Source organism: Dendrobium catenatum, unplaced genomic scaffold, assembly GCF_001605985.2.
Source record: "Dendrobium catenatum unplaced genomic scaffold, ASM160598v2 fragScaff_scaffold_1684, whole genome shotgun sequence".
NCBI classification, from domain to species: Eukaryota; Viridiplantae; Streptophyta; class Magnoliopsida; order Asparagales; family Orchidaceae; genus Dendrobium; species Dendrobium catenatum.
The window spans coordinates 949,407-964,382 of NW_021320146.1; the positions used below are offsets into that span (position 1 = coordinate 949,407).

Consider the following 14,976-nt stretch of genomic DNA (forward strand, 5'->3'; position numbering starts at 1 on the left):
TATATATATATATATATATATATATATATATGTCCTTGCTCTTGTATTAGATCAATGATGGATTAAAAAAAACTTTATGCACTCTTGTTCTTAGGGAAGAACTTTGGTGAGATCCCTACGTGAAGGAAGCGTAATATCCACCAGTCGCAGGATGTGTCCGGGCTCGTGGTTTGAAGTTCTTAGGTGAGGGTAACGCAACACTCATCAGCCGCAGGATGTGTCCGGGCTCATGGTTTATCTTTCTTTCCCTACACTTACTTTCTCATTCTCTAATTTCCCTTCTTCTTTCTTCAAGCCACCTCTCTACCCCTTCTTCTCCCCTAGCTGATTCTCCCTCACCCTTCCAAAAGCCGTCGGCCACCTCCCCTATTCCCTCCACCTAGACGCTGGCCCAAGACTCCACTTCACCTCCTTCCACCACCACCGGCCCCTTCCTCCTTTCTCCTTGAACCGCCAGTTTTCACAACCTTTCCATCACCCCAACCGAGAACCCCACCACCACTCCCAAGCCCAACCGGCCACCCCCATCCTTCATTGGCTCCACAAATTTAGTCTTGCATTCAAATCATTTCCTATTTTAGCCCTCTTAATTTGGCAATGAATTCAAATTCAAAATTCAAATCAAACTGAATTTGAATTTGTTTCCTAATTAAATATTCATATTTTAGGAAAGTAAGTATTTCCTATTCTAGCCCCCTTAATTTAACAACAAATTTGAATTCAAAATTCAAATTAACTTGAATTTGAATTTGTTTCCTAAATTAGGATTCTTATTTTAGGAAAGTTGCTTAAACTCGATCTAATTAAATTTCTAATTGGATATTATTTAAATTAATTTTCCTAATTAGTAAATCTCTTTTAGGAAACCCCCAAATCTCTCAAATCTTAAATTAAAATCAAATTTAATTCCATAATCACATTTATTGCTCGGGTCCACATACATTGTATGTGGATACTTCTCCTCCCTCCCCATATGGCCGGTCCCCCTCTCTCCCCTTCTCTCTAATTAATGTCCCTCCATTAAAGTTCTCAATTAAATCCAATCTCCTCCCAAAAATCAGTCGCCTCCTCCTTTATTTTCTTTAGTTATTCAGAGATTTTAATTTCAAAACTCCCTCCTAATTCCTAACCCATTAAATCTTAAATAGAATTTCTTCCCATCTCCTTACCCTAGCCGGCCCATCTCCTATCCTCCCTCCACTTATTTACTCTCCCAAATCTCGTCCCTTTGCTGTAAACAGAATTTCCCTATAGTTTCCTTATTGTCCAAAAAATTATGGGTGCTGTAGTGTGTTGTCTCTCCTTCCAAAACCCTGGATATTGCTGCCCTAGTCATCCTACGTGTTGTTCCAAGGTTCCAGTTGCAGTTTGTTGTTGTCCAGCCATCCTAAGAGCCACGAATTGTTGTATAGAAGCTCTCATATGCCATAAAACAGTCTTTACTCATGTATGGTGGACACTGAGCTCTCGTTCTACATCAATTTGTTATCAGAGCATGATTACCCAGGATGCGGACTTGACGGAGTCAAGCTCTTTTCCACCCTGGGAGAATAATGCAGACATCCGACGGTGGACATTAATCAAAGCAAGAGATGAAAATCGACGTCTTAGATCCCTCAATTTTATCCTTACTAATTGTATTTTTTTATTTAATTATGAATTTTCCATTTTTACCCTTACTTAAGGGTCTTGTCTTATGTAAGCCCAAGGGGCAAAGTTGTCTTTTCGTTTCTTTTAAGGCCTATATATAAAGGCCCTTGCTCTTGTTTTAGATCAATGATGGATTTAAAAAAAAAAAAAAAAATTTCTACACTCTTGTTCTTGGGGAAGAACTTTGGTAAGATCCATATGTGAGGGAAGCGTAATATCATCCAGTCACAAGATGTGACGGGCTCGTGGTTTGAAGTCCCTACGTGAGGGTAACGCAGCACTCATCAGCCGCAGGATGTGTCCGGGCTCATGGTTTAACTTTCTTTCCCTTACTTTCTCCTTCTCTAATTTTCCTTCTTTTTTCTTCTAGCCACTGCTCTACCCCTCCTCCCCTAGCCGATTCTCCATCACCCTTCCAAAAGGCGTCGGCCACCTCACCTATTCCCTCCACCTAGTCGCCGGCCCAAGACTCCACTTCCCCTCCTTCCACCACCACCGGCCCTTTCCTCCTCTCCCCTTGAACTGCCAGTTTTCACAACCTTTCCATCACCCCAATCGAGAACCCCACCACCACTCCCAAGCCCAACCGACCACCCCCATCCTTCATTGGCTCCACAAATTTAATCTTGGATTCAAATTCTTTTCTATTTTAGCCCGTTTGATTTGGCAATGAATTCGAATTCAAAATTCAAATCAAATTGAATTTGAATTTGTTTCCTAATTAAGGATTCCTATTTTAGGAAAGTAAGTCTTTCCTATTCTAGCCCCATTAATTTAACAACAAATTTGAATTCAAAATTCAAATTAACTTGAATTGAAATTTGTTTCCTAAATTATGATTCCTATTTTAGGAAAGTTGCTTAAATTAGATCTAATTAAATTTATAATTAGATTTGATTTAAATTAATTTTCGTAATTAGTAAATCTCTTTTAGGAAACCCTCCAAATCTCACAAATCTTAAATTAAAATCAGATTTAATTCCATAATCACATTTATTGCTCGGGTCCACATACATTGTATGTGGAAACTTCTCCCTCCCCATATGGCTGACCCCCTCTCTCCCCTTCTCTCTAATTAATGTCCCTCTATTAAAGCTCTCAATTAAATCAGTCACCCCTTCCTTTATTTTCTTTAGTTATTCAGAGCTTTGAATTTCAAAACTCCCTCTTAATTCCTAACCCATTAAATCTGAAACAGAATTCTTCCCATCTCCTTACCCTAGCCGGCCCATCTCCTATCCTCCCTCCACTTGTTTACTCTCCCAAATCTCGTCCCTTTGCTGTAAACAGAATTTCCCTACAGTTTCCTTGTTGTCCAGAAAATTCGGGTGTTGTAGTGCGTTGTGTCTCCTTCCAAAACCTTGGATATTGCTTCCCCAGTCATCCTACGTGTTGTCCCAAGGTTCCAATTGCAGATTGTTGATGTCCAGCCATCCTAAGAGCCACGAATTGTTGTATACAAGCTCTGATACGCCTAAAACAGTATTTCCTCATGTCTGGCGGACCCAGAGCTCCCATTCTACATCACAAGGGTATCATAATATTTTCATAAAATACACCATTGATAGTAATATCACAATTCTCATTGTAAATGTTGACGACATAATTGTCACAGGTGATGATAATAAAGAAATGAAGCCCCATCGAAGAAGGGTGCTGTAGTGCGTTGTGTCTCCTTCCAAAACCCTGGATATTGCTTCCCCAGTCATCCTACGTGTTGTCCCAAGGTTCCAATTGCAGTTTGTTGATGTCCAGCCATCCTAAGAGCCACGAATTGCTGTCTACAAGCTCTGATACGCCATAAAACAGTATTTCCTCAAGTATGGCGGACCCAGAGCCCCCATTCTACATCACAAGGGTATCATAATATTTTCATAAAATACACCATTGATAGTAATATCACAATTCTCATTGTACATGTTGACGACATAAATGTCACAGGTGATGATAATAAAGAAAAGAAGCCCCATCGAAGAAAGCTTGCAAAGAAATTTTAAATCAAGGAGTTGCGCAAATTCAAATACTTCCTGCGCATAGAATTAACTCAATCAAAATAAGAAATACTTCTCTCTCAACAAAAATATGTCATGGGGCCTAATAAAAGAGACAAAAATAGCTTATTGCAAATCTTGCATATCCCAACTAAAACATGTCAAAGTTCGATGCAGATGGAGTTGATATGGGACAATATTAAAGATAATTGGAAAACTAATCGATTTATCTCACACTCGTTCATAAATTACTCTTACTAAAGTCTTATCAGTCAACTCATATAAAACCCCAATGGGTCTCACCTTCAAGTAGCTTATAGAGTCCTCAAATACCTTAAATAAGTCCCAAAAAAGAATTCTCTACAAAAAATAAAATAATCTACAATTTGCATGTTATACTGTGTCAAAATCCCAATCGTTTATTGGGCTCTTGATCCCACGGCCAAGGATGAAGATCCGTGGGAGGCTCACCAGGATTAGGCCAATCTCCTTCCATATTCGTATGGCTGATTTAGGAAATATTATATTAGGGTAATCATGAATGATTTTTATTTATTTGTTTCTTTATTAAGATATCATGTATGGATTTATAAATAAGGATGATATTGTGTAATAAAATTAAAGCTTATTTTTCCCTCTCCAATTATTTGAATTGTAACATGGTATCAGAGCCAATGGCCTTAATTGCCGTCAGAGAACGATCTTAGATCATCGGAGGAGGAAAAAGAAAAAAAAAATATTCGGAGCATCGCTGCCGACCCTACACGCAGAAGCAGGAAGCCTAAAAGGAGCGGAAGTCCCGATCCAAACTTCCGATCTGATAGGAAGGACAATTCATCGAAGGAGGATAGTCGAATAGCCAAGAACGAGACGAAGGAGCCAGACCCTTGCTGCTCTCTTGCCCGGCTAGAGGACTGAAAGCTCGGAGCGGAAGTCCCGGCTTGACCGTTTCGTCACCTGGTATCGCAGGACTTCCCTCTTCCGTCGTGCTACCAGAATCGCATGAGCGAGCTCCCGACGCCACGTCCGAGACGGCTTCCCTCTTCCGTCAAAATCGCACGAGCGAGCTCCCAACGCCACGTCCGATCTAATAGGACCAATTGTCGTGACTTCCAATTTGATGAAGGAACGTCGTCGCCCCCGCTCAGTGGAGGAGACCGATCCGTGCCCTAGTCCAATCGGAGCCTCTTTAAGGCTCCACCGAGTCTTTTTTGTGTTTTTTGTAACTCAAAAAAAAAAATCGACCTTCATTGTCGAACAGAAAAAAAAAACCGACCTTTATTATCGAATGAAAAAGAAAATTTTGGAAGCCTTCATTGCTACCCAATGTCTGAAATTAATTCCTCCCAAAGCGTTGAGCAAAATGAGGAGTCTATGGCACACCAAGGACGAGGTGACCTTCAAAGCATTCAACCTTCCTATCGTCTAAATGGGAAGAATTATCTAAAGTGGTCTCAATTTGTGAGGACCTACTTGAAGGGGAAAGGGAAAGTACATCACCTCCTTGGAGGAGGACCAAAAGAAGGAGATCATAAATTTGAGGTATGGGATGAGGCAGACTCCATGATTATGTCATGGTTGTGGAACTCAATGACTCCAGAAATTAGTGATACATTTATGTTCCTTTCGACTGCAAAGGACATATGGGATGCGGCCAGACAAACCTTCTCCAAAGCTCATGATGCGGCTCAAATCTTTGAAGTTAAAGTCAAAATTGGAAGCACGAAGCAGGGGAGTAAGACCGTGATGGAGTATGCCACCATTCTACAAAATTTGTGGCAGGAACTTGACCACTATTGGTGCATTGAAACTAGATGTCCGGAGGATGCTGCGATCCTAAAGAACTTTATTGAAAAAGATAGAGTTTATGATTTTCTTGCAGGACTAAATGCAGAATTTGACCAAGTTAGGGTTCAAATTCTTGGCAAGAAGAAAACACCATCACTCAATGAAACTATTTCTCTCATCCGCGCAGAAGAAAGCCGACGAGGAGTGATATTAAAATCGAAGGCCATTGAAAGCTCAGCAATGGTGATGAACAAAGAATCTTCATGGAAGGAGAAAGGTAAAGATTTCTCCAAATTTAAAGACAAAGACTCACTTTGGTGCAGTTATTGCAAGAAATCAAGACACACAAAAGAAAATTGCTGTAAGATACATGGAAAACCCCCAGTAATGAGTGGAATCAAAGAACTGAAACAAGTCAGCCCAACCCAGAAGCACAGTCCAGTCTTGGAGAATTCAACAAAGAAGATATGGATAAACTAAGACAACTCCTGATATCTCTTGAAAAAAGTGGTTTTCAATTAGTCATTTTAAATATTGGCTAAAGAGCATTTGTAAAATCAAAATTTGTATTGTATGCCTCTCCCTTAGCAAATTTGGGTTGAGTGATGTCAATACAAGCAAATACAAATCAAAATGAACTTTCCAACTCACTTTCATAAGTGAGAAAGATGAACTTTGATTTTCTAAATCAATAAAAAAAATTTTCAATCTCAAATATCCACTTCCAAAATCTCCTCTCTTTACCATAATTGTTATGGTTGTATGAAATCTACAACCAAATAATGTTAAATGGTGTGGGATTCCAATTCAAACAAATTCAGTCTTCATCCGTTAAATCCGGGACACAGTTGTGGGTGGTCAATGATTCAAGTCAGTGGTCAGAAAACCCAGCAAAAAGTGCAGTGATTGGTTGATGTTATGATAATTGGATTCAAGGAAGTACAACGGAAAAGTTGATACAGCAAATTCTGATTTTCAGGAAAATTCTAAAGTTTGGAATTTCAACAAAGCTGAGATGGAAGGCAAATTGGAATTTCAACAGCTGGCTGATTTAGGAAATATTATATTAGGATAATCATGAATGATTTTTATTTATTTGTTTCTTTATTAAGATATCATGTATGGATCTATAAATAAGGATGATATTGTGTAATAAAATTAAAGCTTATTTTTCCCTCTCCAATTATTTGAATTGTAACATACTGATGCAAACCATGCATAATCACCGGTGGATAAAAGATTCACTTCAATATACTATACATTCTTGGGAAGAACTCTCATAACATGGAGGGCAAAGAAAGAATCGATTGTTTCATTATATATCAATGAATCTGAAATTAAAGCAATTGTCAAAGGAATCTGCAAACTTTTGTGGATCAAAATCATCTTGGAAGATTTAAAAATCAAGTGCAAAGAGAGAATAAGGATACAATGTGATAATTAATTTGTTATAGGCATTACTCATAAGTCAGTACAACTTAATCATACCAAGCATATAGAGGTAGATAGACATTTCATAAAAGAGAAAATGAAAAGTAATTTGGTTTATATTCTATATGTACCAGCAATAAAAAAAAAATCAATATATTCGCCAAATAACCATACAATCCAAGTTCAAAAATATTGGAAGCAAACTTAAAATTGTAAATTAATATCATCCAATTTGAGGTGGAGCATTGAAGACTGTGAGGTCCCACATATTGGGGCCTACTTCTCTGGATCCTTCTTGCATCCATCCAAATTTTCACCCTAGAGAAGTCATTGGTCTCATTATAAAGCTAATTATAATTTGATCTATTGAGCACACAGATTAAGGAGCTTATCCATTGAATTTTCTCCCGCTTAACCATTGAATTGCAATCTATGTGCTCCTCTTTAGCCCCTCTTTTAATTTTTTATGTATTTTACATAAATTGCATTAACCTTTTTTTCACATGTAATATTCTCAAATTAACATATAAATACCTCCAATCCAAGTGTAAAAAGTAAGCAATAAAATTTAAAATAAATTTTCATATTTCTACTTTTCTACAACTATTTAGGGTCAGCTTTATTAGTCATCACTCATCATCCCCTTTTATTAATCCTCCTAAATCCAAACTCAAATGTATTCATTTAATAAATTTTGTCATAGGTTTTACAGTTGTTTACCAACCTAATATCAAATCTCAATGTTTTTCATTTAATTTGGAACCAATCACAACAATTTTGTAAATGGAATTCATCTACTAAATAGATAGCTAATTTAGTTGTGATGCTGTGTTTAAAAATAGCTTTTATGCAACTTTAATATATCCTCTTTAAAAAAAAAATCTATATGTCAACTAGATGTCTCATTTCTATGAGACAGTTACGACTGAAATATTTCAGTCATTAACAATGAAACAGGTTGGCATGTTTAAGAAAACATACTACGGTGGACAAATATGTTTAAAAGAAGCGTAAAACTCCATAGTTAATTTGACTAAATAATAGATGGACGTCACAAGAATGTTACAAGTAGGTAAGTTTGGTTAGCATGCAATCGAACCATAACCATCCAAACCTACTGAGAAATTTTGCGTACTTCTCTTTAACAAGTTGCTGAATCCATAATAGCAACTTACCTCATTTTGGAGAGCTGATGCTGCGGTACCACGATTGTAGGGCTCTAGTGCAAGAAGCATGGTTAGAAAATTCTTTGTAGACAAAGGAAGATCTTTAAATGTCTCTAAAATGCTAGGTTTATATGGTTGTGGAGGTAGGAAGTTTGCTGACAGCTTCAATTTTCTCCAATAGTCCCCGGAGGGAGAGCCACACAATTTAAATACTCTGTGTAGTTGTTCAACCTATATGAGGAAAAATTTATTTATGACTACATGTTAGCTTTCAAATAACAAGAGGCACAAGAAAATCTATGAAATCATTCTACACAGATATTAATGGACTAATTTGAGGGATAATTATTAATGTAATCTTTTGTCTCCTCAAGAAGTTTCTTTAAGGACATGAAAAATAGGTTTACTGTAAGAAAACTAAGTTCCCAAAACTGTAACTTTCAGAGGTGTTTTCAGGAGGAAATGGATTGAAAAATCCTTTTCCTTATTTTTATAATTTTTTTAATAATTTTGCACCTTCATACCTGATGGACGTTCATAATAGCCACAGCATGCATGTGCAGGCCATCCTAGATCTCATGCAATCATAAATCATTGCTGACCCGGTGATAATTTTGGATGAGTGCCCTATGAGGAATCAATAAGGAACGGGATCACAACTCTTCTCCTAAGGCAGCGGCCCAGACCTCAAACCAAGAACAAGCTTAAAAATTTGATGTGAATATCAGCTTCAGAAAGTGCATTCGTTTGGATGAAATGTATTTTCTTCTCTTTTTTTTATTTTTTTATTTTTTATTTTTCGTTTGGATGAGATGTAAGTAATGAAATAGGTTAAAGATAAAGGGAACTTCTGCGGCACTGATTAAAGGGAGAGAGGTATGAAATGAAAGAGTCGGATTAAATTTCCAGCATCATGGGTGAGTCAACACATTGGAAAGCTTTTCATTGCAACTCAGGATAGATTTTCATATAAGATTCGCCAGTATGCTGAAGTTAGCAAAACAATACTCATAATAATAACATTAAGGGGCTGTTTGGCAACAAGTGGGATTTAACTTTAGTGAGATTTAGTAAATCTTGTAAATCCGGATTTAGTAAATCCGAAATGTGTTAAATCCTGAAAACTGTTTGGTATGCAATATGTTAAATACTGTTAAATCCTGAGAAACTGTTTGGTAAGATATATCGGATTTATGACGGTTAGGGATTTAAATTTAAAAAATATATTTATGAGATCAAGATCATTGCATAAAACATTATTAGATCACTGCTCCTTCCTTAAGTTACCATTACATATGTTACCATGTACGAATTGCTCGAATAGAAGCTCGGCCAGCACAACATTGTGCTCCTCGGGCCACCTAGGATTTCTAGATGTGCTTTTAAGATTGTTGGAGATAACTTCATCTGCATGACGTTGGGAGCTAGAGCTACCATGAACCAACCCTTTTCCCTTTAAGAACCTCTTCATTTCTATAAAAAATTTTGGGAAAATGTAATAAGATGATAATTAAATTAACCTTGCATTTTCAATTTAATTATATAGAATATATTCATGAGTAATACCCTTTCGTGCTTCAAAAACTCTCCAATCAAGATCGGAACCAATTTTTTTGGGATAGATGGCATTAGATGACTTGTTGTCGCTCACGGAATCAAAAATATCTTTGTCAAACACGGTGTAAAAAGATCGCTTCATTCTGATTTTATTTAGCCTAAGCATCGTACTACCAATCAATTATTTGTCACGTTAACATAACAAATACCATAATACAAGGCAAGAGTTCAAGTAGAATATCAAGGTGATATTTAAAACTTATCATGAATAATTTCGTTAAAAAAATTGACATACAAATAAATGAACTACGGCGATTTTAATTATCTGAAAAGAAATTTGTTTAACAAGTTGATATAAGATGCAAACTGTATAGTACCAATAGTTATGCAGAAAATAATTGAAGTTTTCATTAAAAATATGAAGATAATGTATCTTCCACAACCCCTACTCCAGCATCTTTGCAGCAAAAAAAAAAGTTCTCAACTATGGAACTGTGATCTACAAAAAAAAAAAAAAACCTGTCACCTCAGCCATACTTTTCGCGCGCTTCTTCGGATAAATCCCGCTCGGATTTACTAAATCCGGCTACCCCTCGGATTTACTAAATCCCGGATTTAAGCCGTAAATCCGTAAATCCGGGATTTACCGAATCCCAGAATTTAACACGCGCACAAAAACTGTTTGGCTGGATTTAGCATAAATCCGACTTAAATCCCGCTGTAAATCCGATACCAAACAGCCCCTAAGGGAATTTTTAATAGGCTGAATAATCTATGCACTGCAAAGGGAATTCCTACAAATAATTACGGAAAAATTGACGACATTTAGAATTTAGTTTAGAAAAGCTGCATAAATAGGCTAAAGGCAGGTTCTTACGGCTAAAAGTGAGCTCCAACGTGTAAGTGGAGAAATTATTCTGTGCAGACACTGATCGTCCGGAGGCGAATCAGAACGTGCCACATTATTCGTTACACAGAAAACGGGTGACGTGGTGCGTTCCTATTCGCCTTCGGACGACGTCCGTATCCGCACAGAATAATTTCACGTATAAGTAAATGCGCAAATTTTGCAATAAATCAACCGTAGAGAAATAACTATTCAGGCATTTTTTTATTTTAATTCATAGTCATTTTTTTAACTAATCAAGCATCCCATAAATAAGTTTTAGCAAGGCGAGTACATACTTAGCAAGCTATGCTACTAATGTCTTTTAGTGACACAGTTCTCCACAAAGCAAGAACAAACAAAAATAAAATGCTTAACTTTAGTCAAATAAATCACACCAGTAGATAACAGTAACAAGTTTGAGGCTAATTATGATCAAGAAACTCAACTTTTTCCTGTGGACTTCATTAAATTAAGCTTCAATAAGCACAAATTTAGCATGTTTCACTACCTTGTAGCTTGTGACCTCGCATCTTGAAAATGAAACACAGAGCACAATAAACTCATTCCCCAAAAAAAACTTATCGAAAGGTTTGTTAACACAATGCGCATTCATTATGCTAATAACATCATTAATAGCTATTAATTGAACAACTAACAACAGACAGACAGATCTACGAGGAAATTTACCCCAAAAGTTTACAAGATTAAAATCATGAAATGGACGAAAAGGAGATCTTAGTCAAAATTACATATTAATTTCAAAGAGGTTTTTGTCAAAAACACAAAATATCCTTTTGTATGAGCAGTAAAGAAATGAGAGAAATTAAAAGCCTTAAAAGACTAAAAAAAGAGTAACACAATTCCATTAGAAGACGCCTGTAATCTTTTTATTTAAACATAGAAAATAGTCTAACCTCCGTCCTTCCTGGCATGATAGGTCGTCCAAAAAACATCTCAGCCAAAAGGCAACCTGCACTCCAAAGGTCGATACCAACCCCATAATCTGTAGAGCCTAAAAGCAATTCAGGAGCTCTGTACCATAGGGTTACCACTTTATTTGTAAGTGGTCGTTTTGGCTTGACATTGAAGTAATTTGCAAGGCCGAAATCACCTATTTTCAACACTCCATCTTTATCTATTAAAAGGTTGGACCCTTTAATGTCTCGATGTAAGATCCCCCTCTCATGACAGTGTTGAAGACCAGATAGCAATTGATGCATGTAGCACTTAATCTATATAAAATAGTTCATAAAATTTTAGAATGTGACATTTGCATAGAAATTCATTATTGGCAAAATATTAAAATGTGAACGAAATTTCTTAAAGCCAATGGAGGAAGAAGCTAAAATAGTTTATTTCAACAAGAATAACAAAATGAACTATTTGCTAGGGGTGTCAATATTTGACACGACCCGAAAACTCGATCCGAAAATTTGGGTTTATGATCAACCCGAACCCGACCCGGGTTCAACATTTCGACCCGTTTCAAAAATTGGGTCGGGTTCGGGTTAACCTTTTGACCTGAAATTGACCCGAAAGGGACCCATTTTTTACCCAAAAATCCGATTTTGACCCAGCAACCCGAGATTGACCTGATTTTGACCAATTTTGACCCGAAAAAAAGGAGATTGACCCATTTTTTAACCCGAAAATTATCAATTTTTTTTTTGTTGGAAACGGGTCGTGTCGAGTTGACCCGGACCCGAAGAGGGTCGGGTTCGGGTCCGGAAAACCGACCTGTTTTTAAAAATGGGTCGGGTTCGGGTTGACCCGAATAGTGCCGGGTCAATTTCGGGTTCGACCCGTGACCCGAAATTGACACCCCTACTATTTACAATAAAATTATAGGTGAAATAGAAAAAAAAAAGCAAAAAAGAAAAAAAAAAATTTTGATGCAGAGAAAGCATGCACTCATTAAAAATTTGACGTAACAAATAGGTTTAGGCTTCGTTTGGGATTATTTTCTTACTGCTTCTTTAAGCAACTTTTTAGAATAAAATTTAAATTTTAATTCTAAAAAGTTGTTTTAAGAAGCAGTAAGAAAGCCGTCCCAAACGAAACCTTAAGCTAAGTAAAAAAGTGCTTTTAACTTCAAGGGCACCTCAAAAAGTATAAAATGAACTTTAATACAAGATAAATTTTATAAGAACCTGTCGTTCAGTAAGCCTTCCACCAGGGCGACAGATAACTCCAGTCAAATCAGATTGCATGAAATTAAACACTAAATAAAGGCTGTAGTGCATTCTCGATGTGGCAAGCCCTTCAAGCTTAAGAACATTTGGATGGTCCAGCTTCTGCATTATCATAATCTCTCTTGCCATAAACCTAACACTCTCAGATTCCGCTGTATCAAAGCGAACCTTCTTTAAAGCAACAATCTTCCCAGTATCCCTATCCCGGGCTTTGTAAACGTTGCTATATGTGCCTTGGCCAACCTGCATCATAAAAACCATCAATAAAGCTAGGTAAACAAAATAATTACATAGTTTCTTCAAGGAGCATAGCGAGATAGATTGTGGAACAAGAGTGGTGTGGGGGAGACAAATGATCAAAAGAAAAGATTATTTGATCAAAAATATAAAGCAGCACAATGTTGTCACAAGCCATAAAATGAATTTGAGAGTTATTTTACAGTACAAAATAATGGTCTTGTAATTATTATACAAATCTGCTAAATTTTTTATCAAATATCCTTTTCTTTTGATCATTTCTCTTGCACTCTTGAAACAAATTTGTGTCAGGAAACTTTTGATCCACATAATCTTCCATTTGCATTTGGTGGTAATTAGAATATAGCTTTCCGTTTTTTGTTTCTTCAGATAACCTCTACACTTGTCAGCTGGAACCTATTGCCAGCTGCATAGACCATGTCAAATTGCTATGGGTCCAAACCTCCCTAGCCCACTCCAACCCATCCAAAAAAAAGAAACCAGAAAAACTAAGGCTTCGTTTGGGACGGCTTTTTTACTTCATCTTGAATCTGCTTTTTTGTATAAAATTTTTAATATTTATACTAAAAAACTGCTTCAAGAAGCAATAAAAAAGCTGTCCTAAACGAAACCTAAAAGAAGTTTTTACCTAGTTTCTCTCCTTACTTTCCCTTCACATCAAGAACTTTGATTCTTATCCATAGTTTAAGGGGAAAAACATAGGAATTTATGTAACTTTGATTCTACCTCTCAATTCAAGTTATCCCCATAATTTATGAAAGTTCTTATTTAATCCTTCCACGTTTTACCTTGTATAGATCTAAATATTATCATATAATATCTAATGGCATTCTCTTACTCTCAACAATAAAAAAGAAAATATGAAATTTCGATACTCAATACAACTTTCTTATCGACCTTCAGCATATCACAAATCACTCTAGTAACCCAAGTGCTACCAGCCTACTCTTTTAAGTATAAAAAAAGATCACGGGGGATTTAAACAGATAACAGTGATGATTTTTAGTTCCTAAAATTCATCATTAAAAATTTTTACTAAGAAAAAACTTTACAAGCCGCCTAGGAAAAGCAATGAATAAAACGTTTCAACCATCCATCATAATGATAGAAATGCACGAAATATACAACAAAAGTTTCAGAAAGCGAATCTAGATACCTTATCAATCTTAACATATGAATCGGCACTCTTGGGCACCAAACCAGCGAGAACATCTTTCGGTATGTTATTCACAAGCCAACGCGGCCACCCGTCCACCAACTCATCCACGCTGGCGACGAGCTGTCGAGGCGGAGGAGGTGGAGGGGGCTGTGGAGGCCTCTTCTGCTCCGATACAGTTTCCGCCCCCACTTCGCGAGGTCGAGGAGGGCGAGGAGGACGACCTCCTGTGGCGCCGACGGGCACATAACCATGGTCGGACTTGAGTTTCGCAAGGCTGCGCGGAGGCGAGTTGGAAGTTGGTTTAGTCTGGACGCAGCCCATAGCGCCACGAAGCGGCGGTGAAGAGGGCGTTGGACAAATGATGAGGAGCTAGACAAAGGCTCGCCGACGAAGACATTGAAGGGCTGCCGTCCTCGGGCGGCATTGGATAATCCACCATGGTTAATTTTTTTAATCAATCCTTCTACTTTTCGTTTTCTTCTATGTGATGGATGGATTGCTGGCGGATCGTGACTTCGTCGTCCCATCTCCGAACACAGGAAAACGAAATGGCAGGACAGGGATTCTACGGCACATCACAAGATAGAAAGTTCATGCCTGATTGCAAGTAGTAGGAGCCTTTAGTATCATAAATTTTTTATCAATTTGTACATTTAATATTTAGGTCACCGCCTAGTTCGATCAAGATAGCCCCTCTGATCTTTGGTTGCTTCATTTTTTTAGTTCTTAATTTCATTAGATCAATCAAATAATAATAATAATAATAATAATCAATTGAGTTTTAAATATATTATATTCAAATTCATTGTATTTTAAATACATCTTAATTTCATTATAAAATAAATATTTATAACCAATTTGAGTATCTCATGCCCTCAAACTTTCAAAACAAAAG

At 37.0% G+C, this 14,976-nt stretch overlaps 1 protein-coding gene across 3 annotated transcripts in view; it reads right to left on the reverse strand.

The window, feature by feature from the left end:
* The window catches only part of LOC114581374 (probable serine/threonine-protein kinase At1g54610), a 25,645-nt gene extending 10,957 nt beyond the window's left edge, over positions 1–14,688 (reverse strand). Inside the window, exons 1-5 of one of the 3 annotated variants that reach the window (XM_028701377.1) lie at positions 14,079–14,688; positions 12,623–12,907; positions 11,584–11,704; positions 11,387–11,475; positions 8,036–8,257 (exon numbers count right to left, since the gene is read on the reverse strand). In XM_028701377.1, coding sequence (XP_028557210.1) covers positions 8,036–8,257; positions 11,387–11,475; positions 11,584–11,704; positions 12,623–12,907; positions 14,079–14,402 — 1,041 coding nt within the window. In that variant the 5' untranslated portion in view covers positions 14,403–14,688. Of the gene's footprint in view, positions 1–8,035; positions 8,258–11,386; positions 11,705–12,622; positions 12,908–14,078 lie in introns of all 3 variants that reach the window. The other 2 variants (XM_028701376.1, XM_028701378.1) reach the window with 2 other exon arrangements.
* Positions 14,689–14,976: the final 288 nt, after the last annotated feature.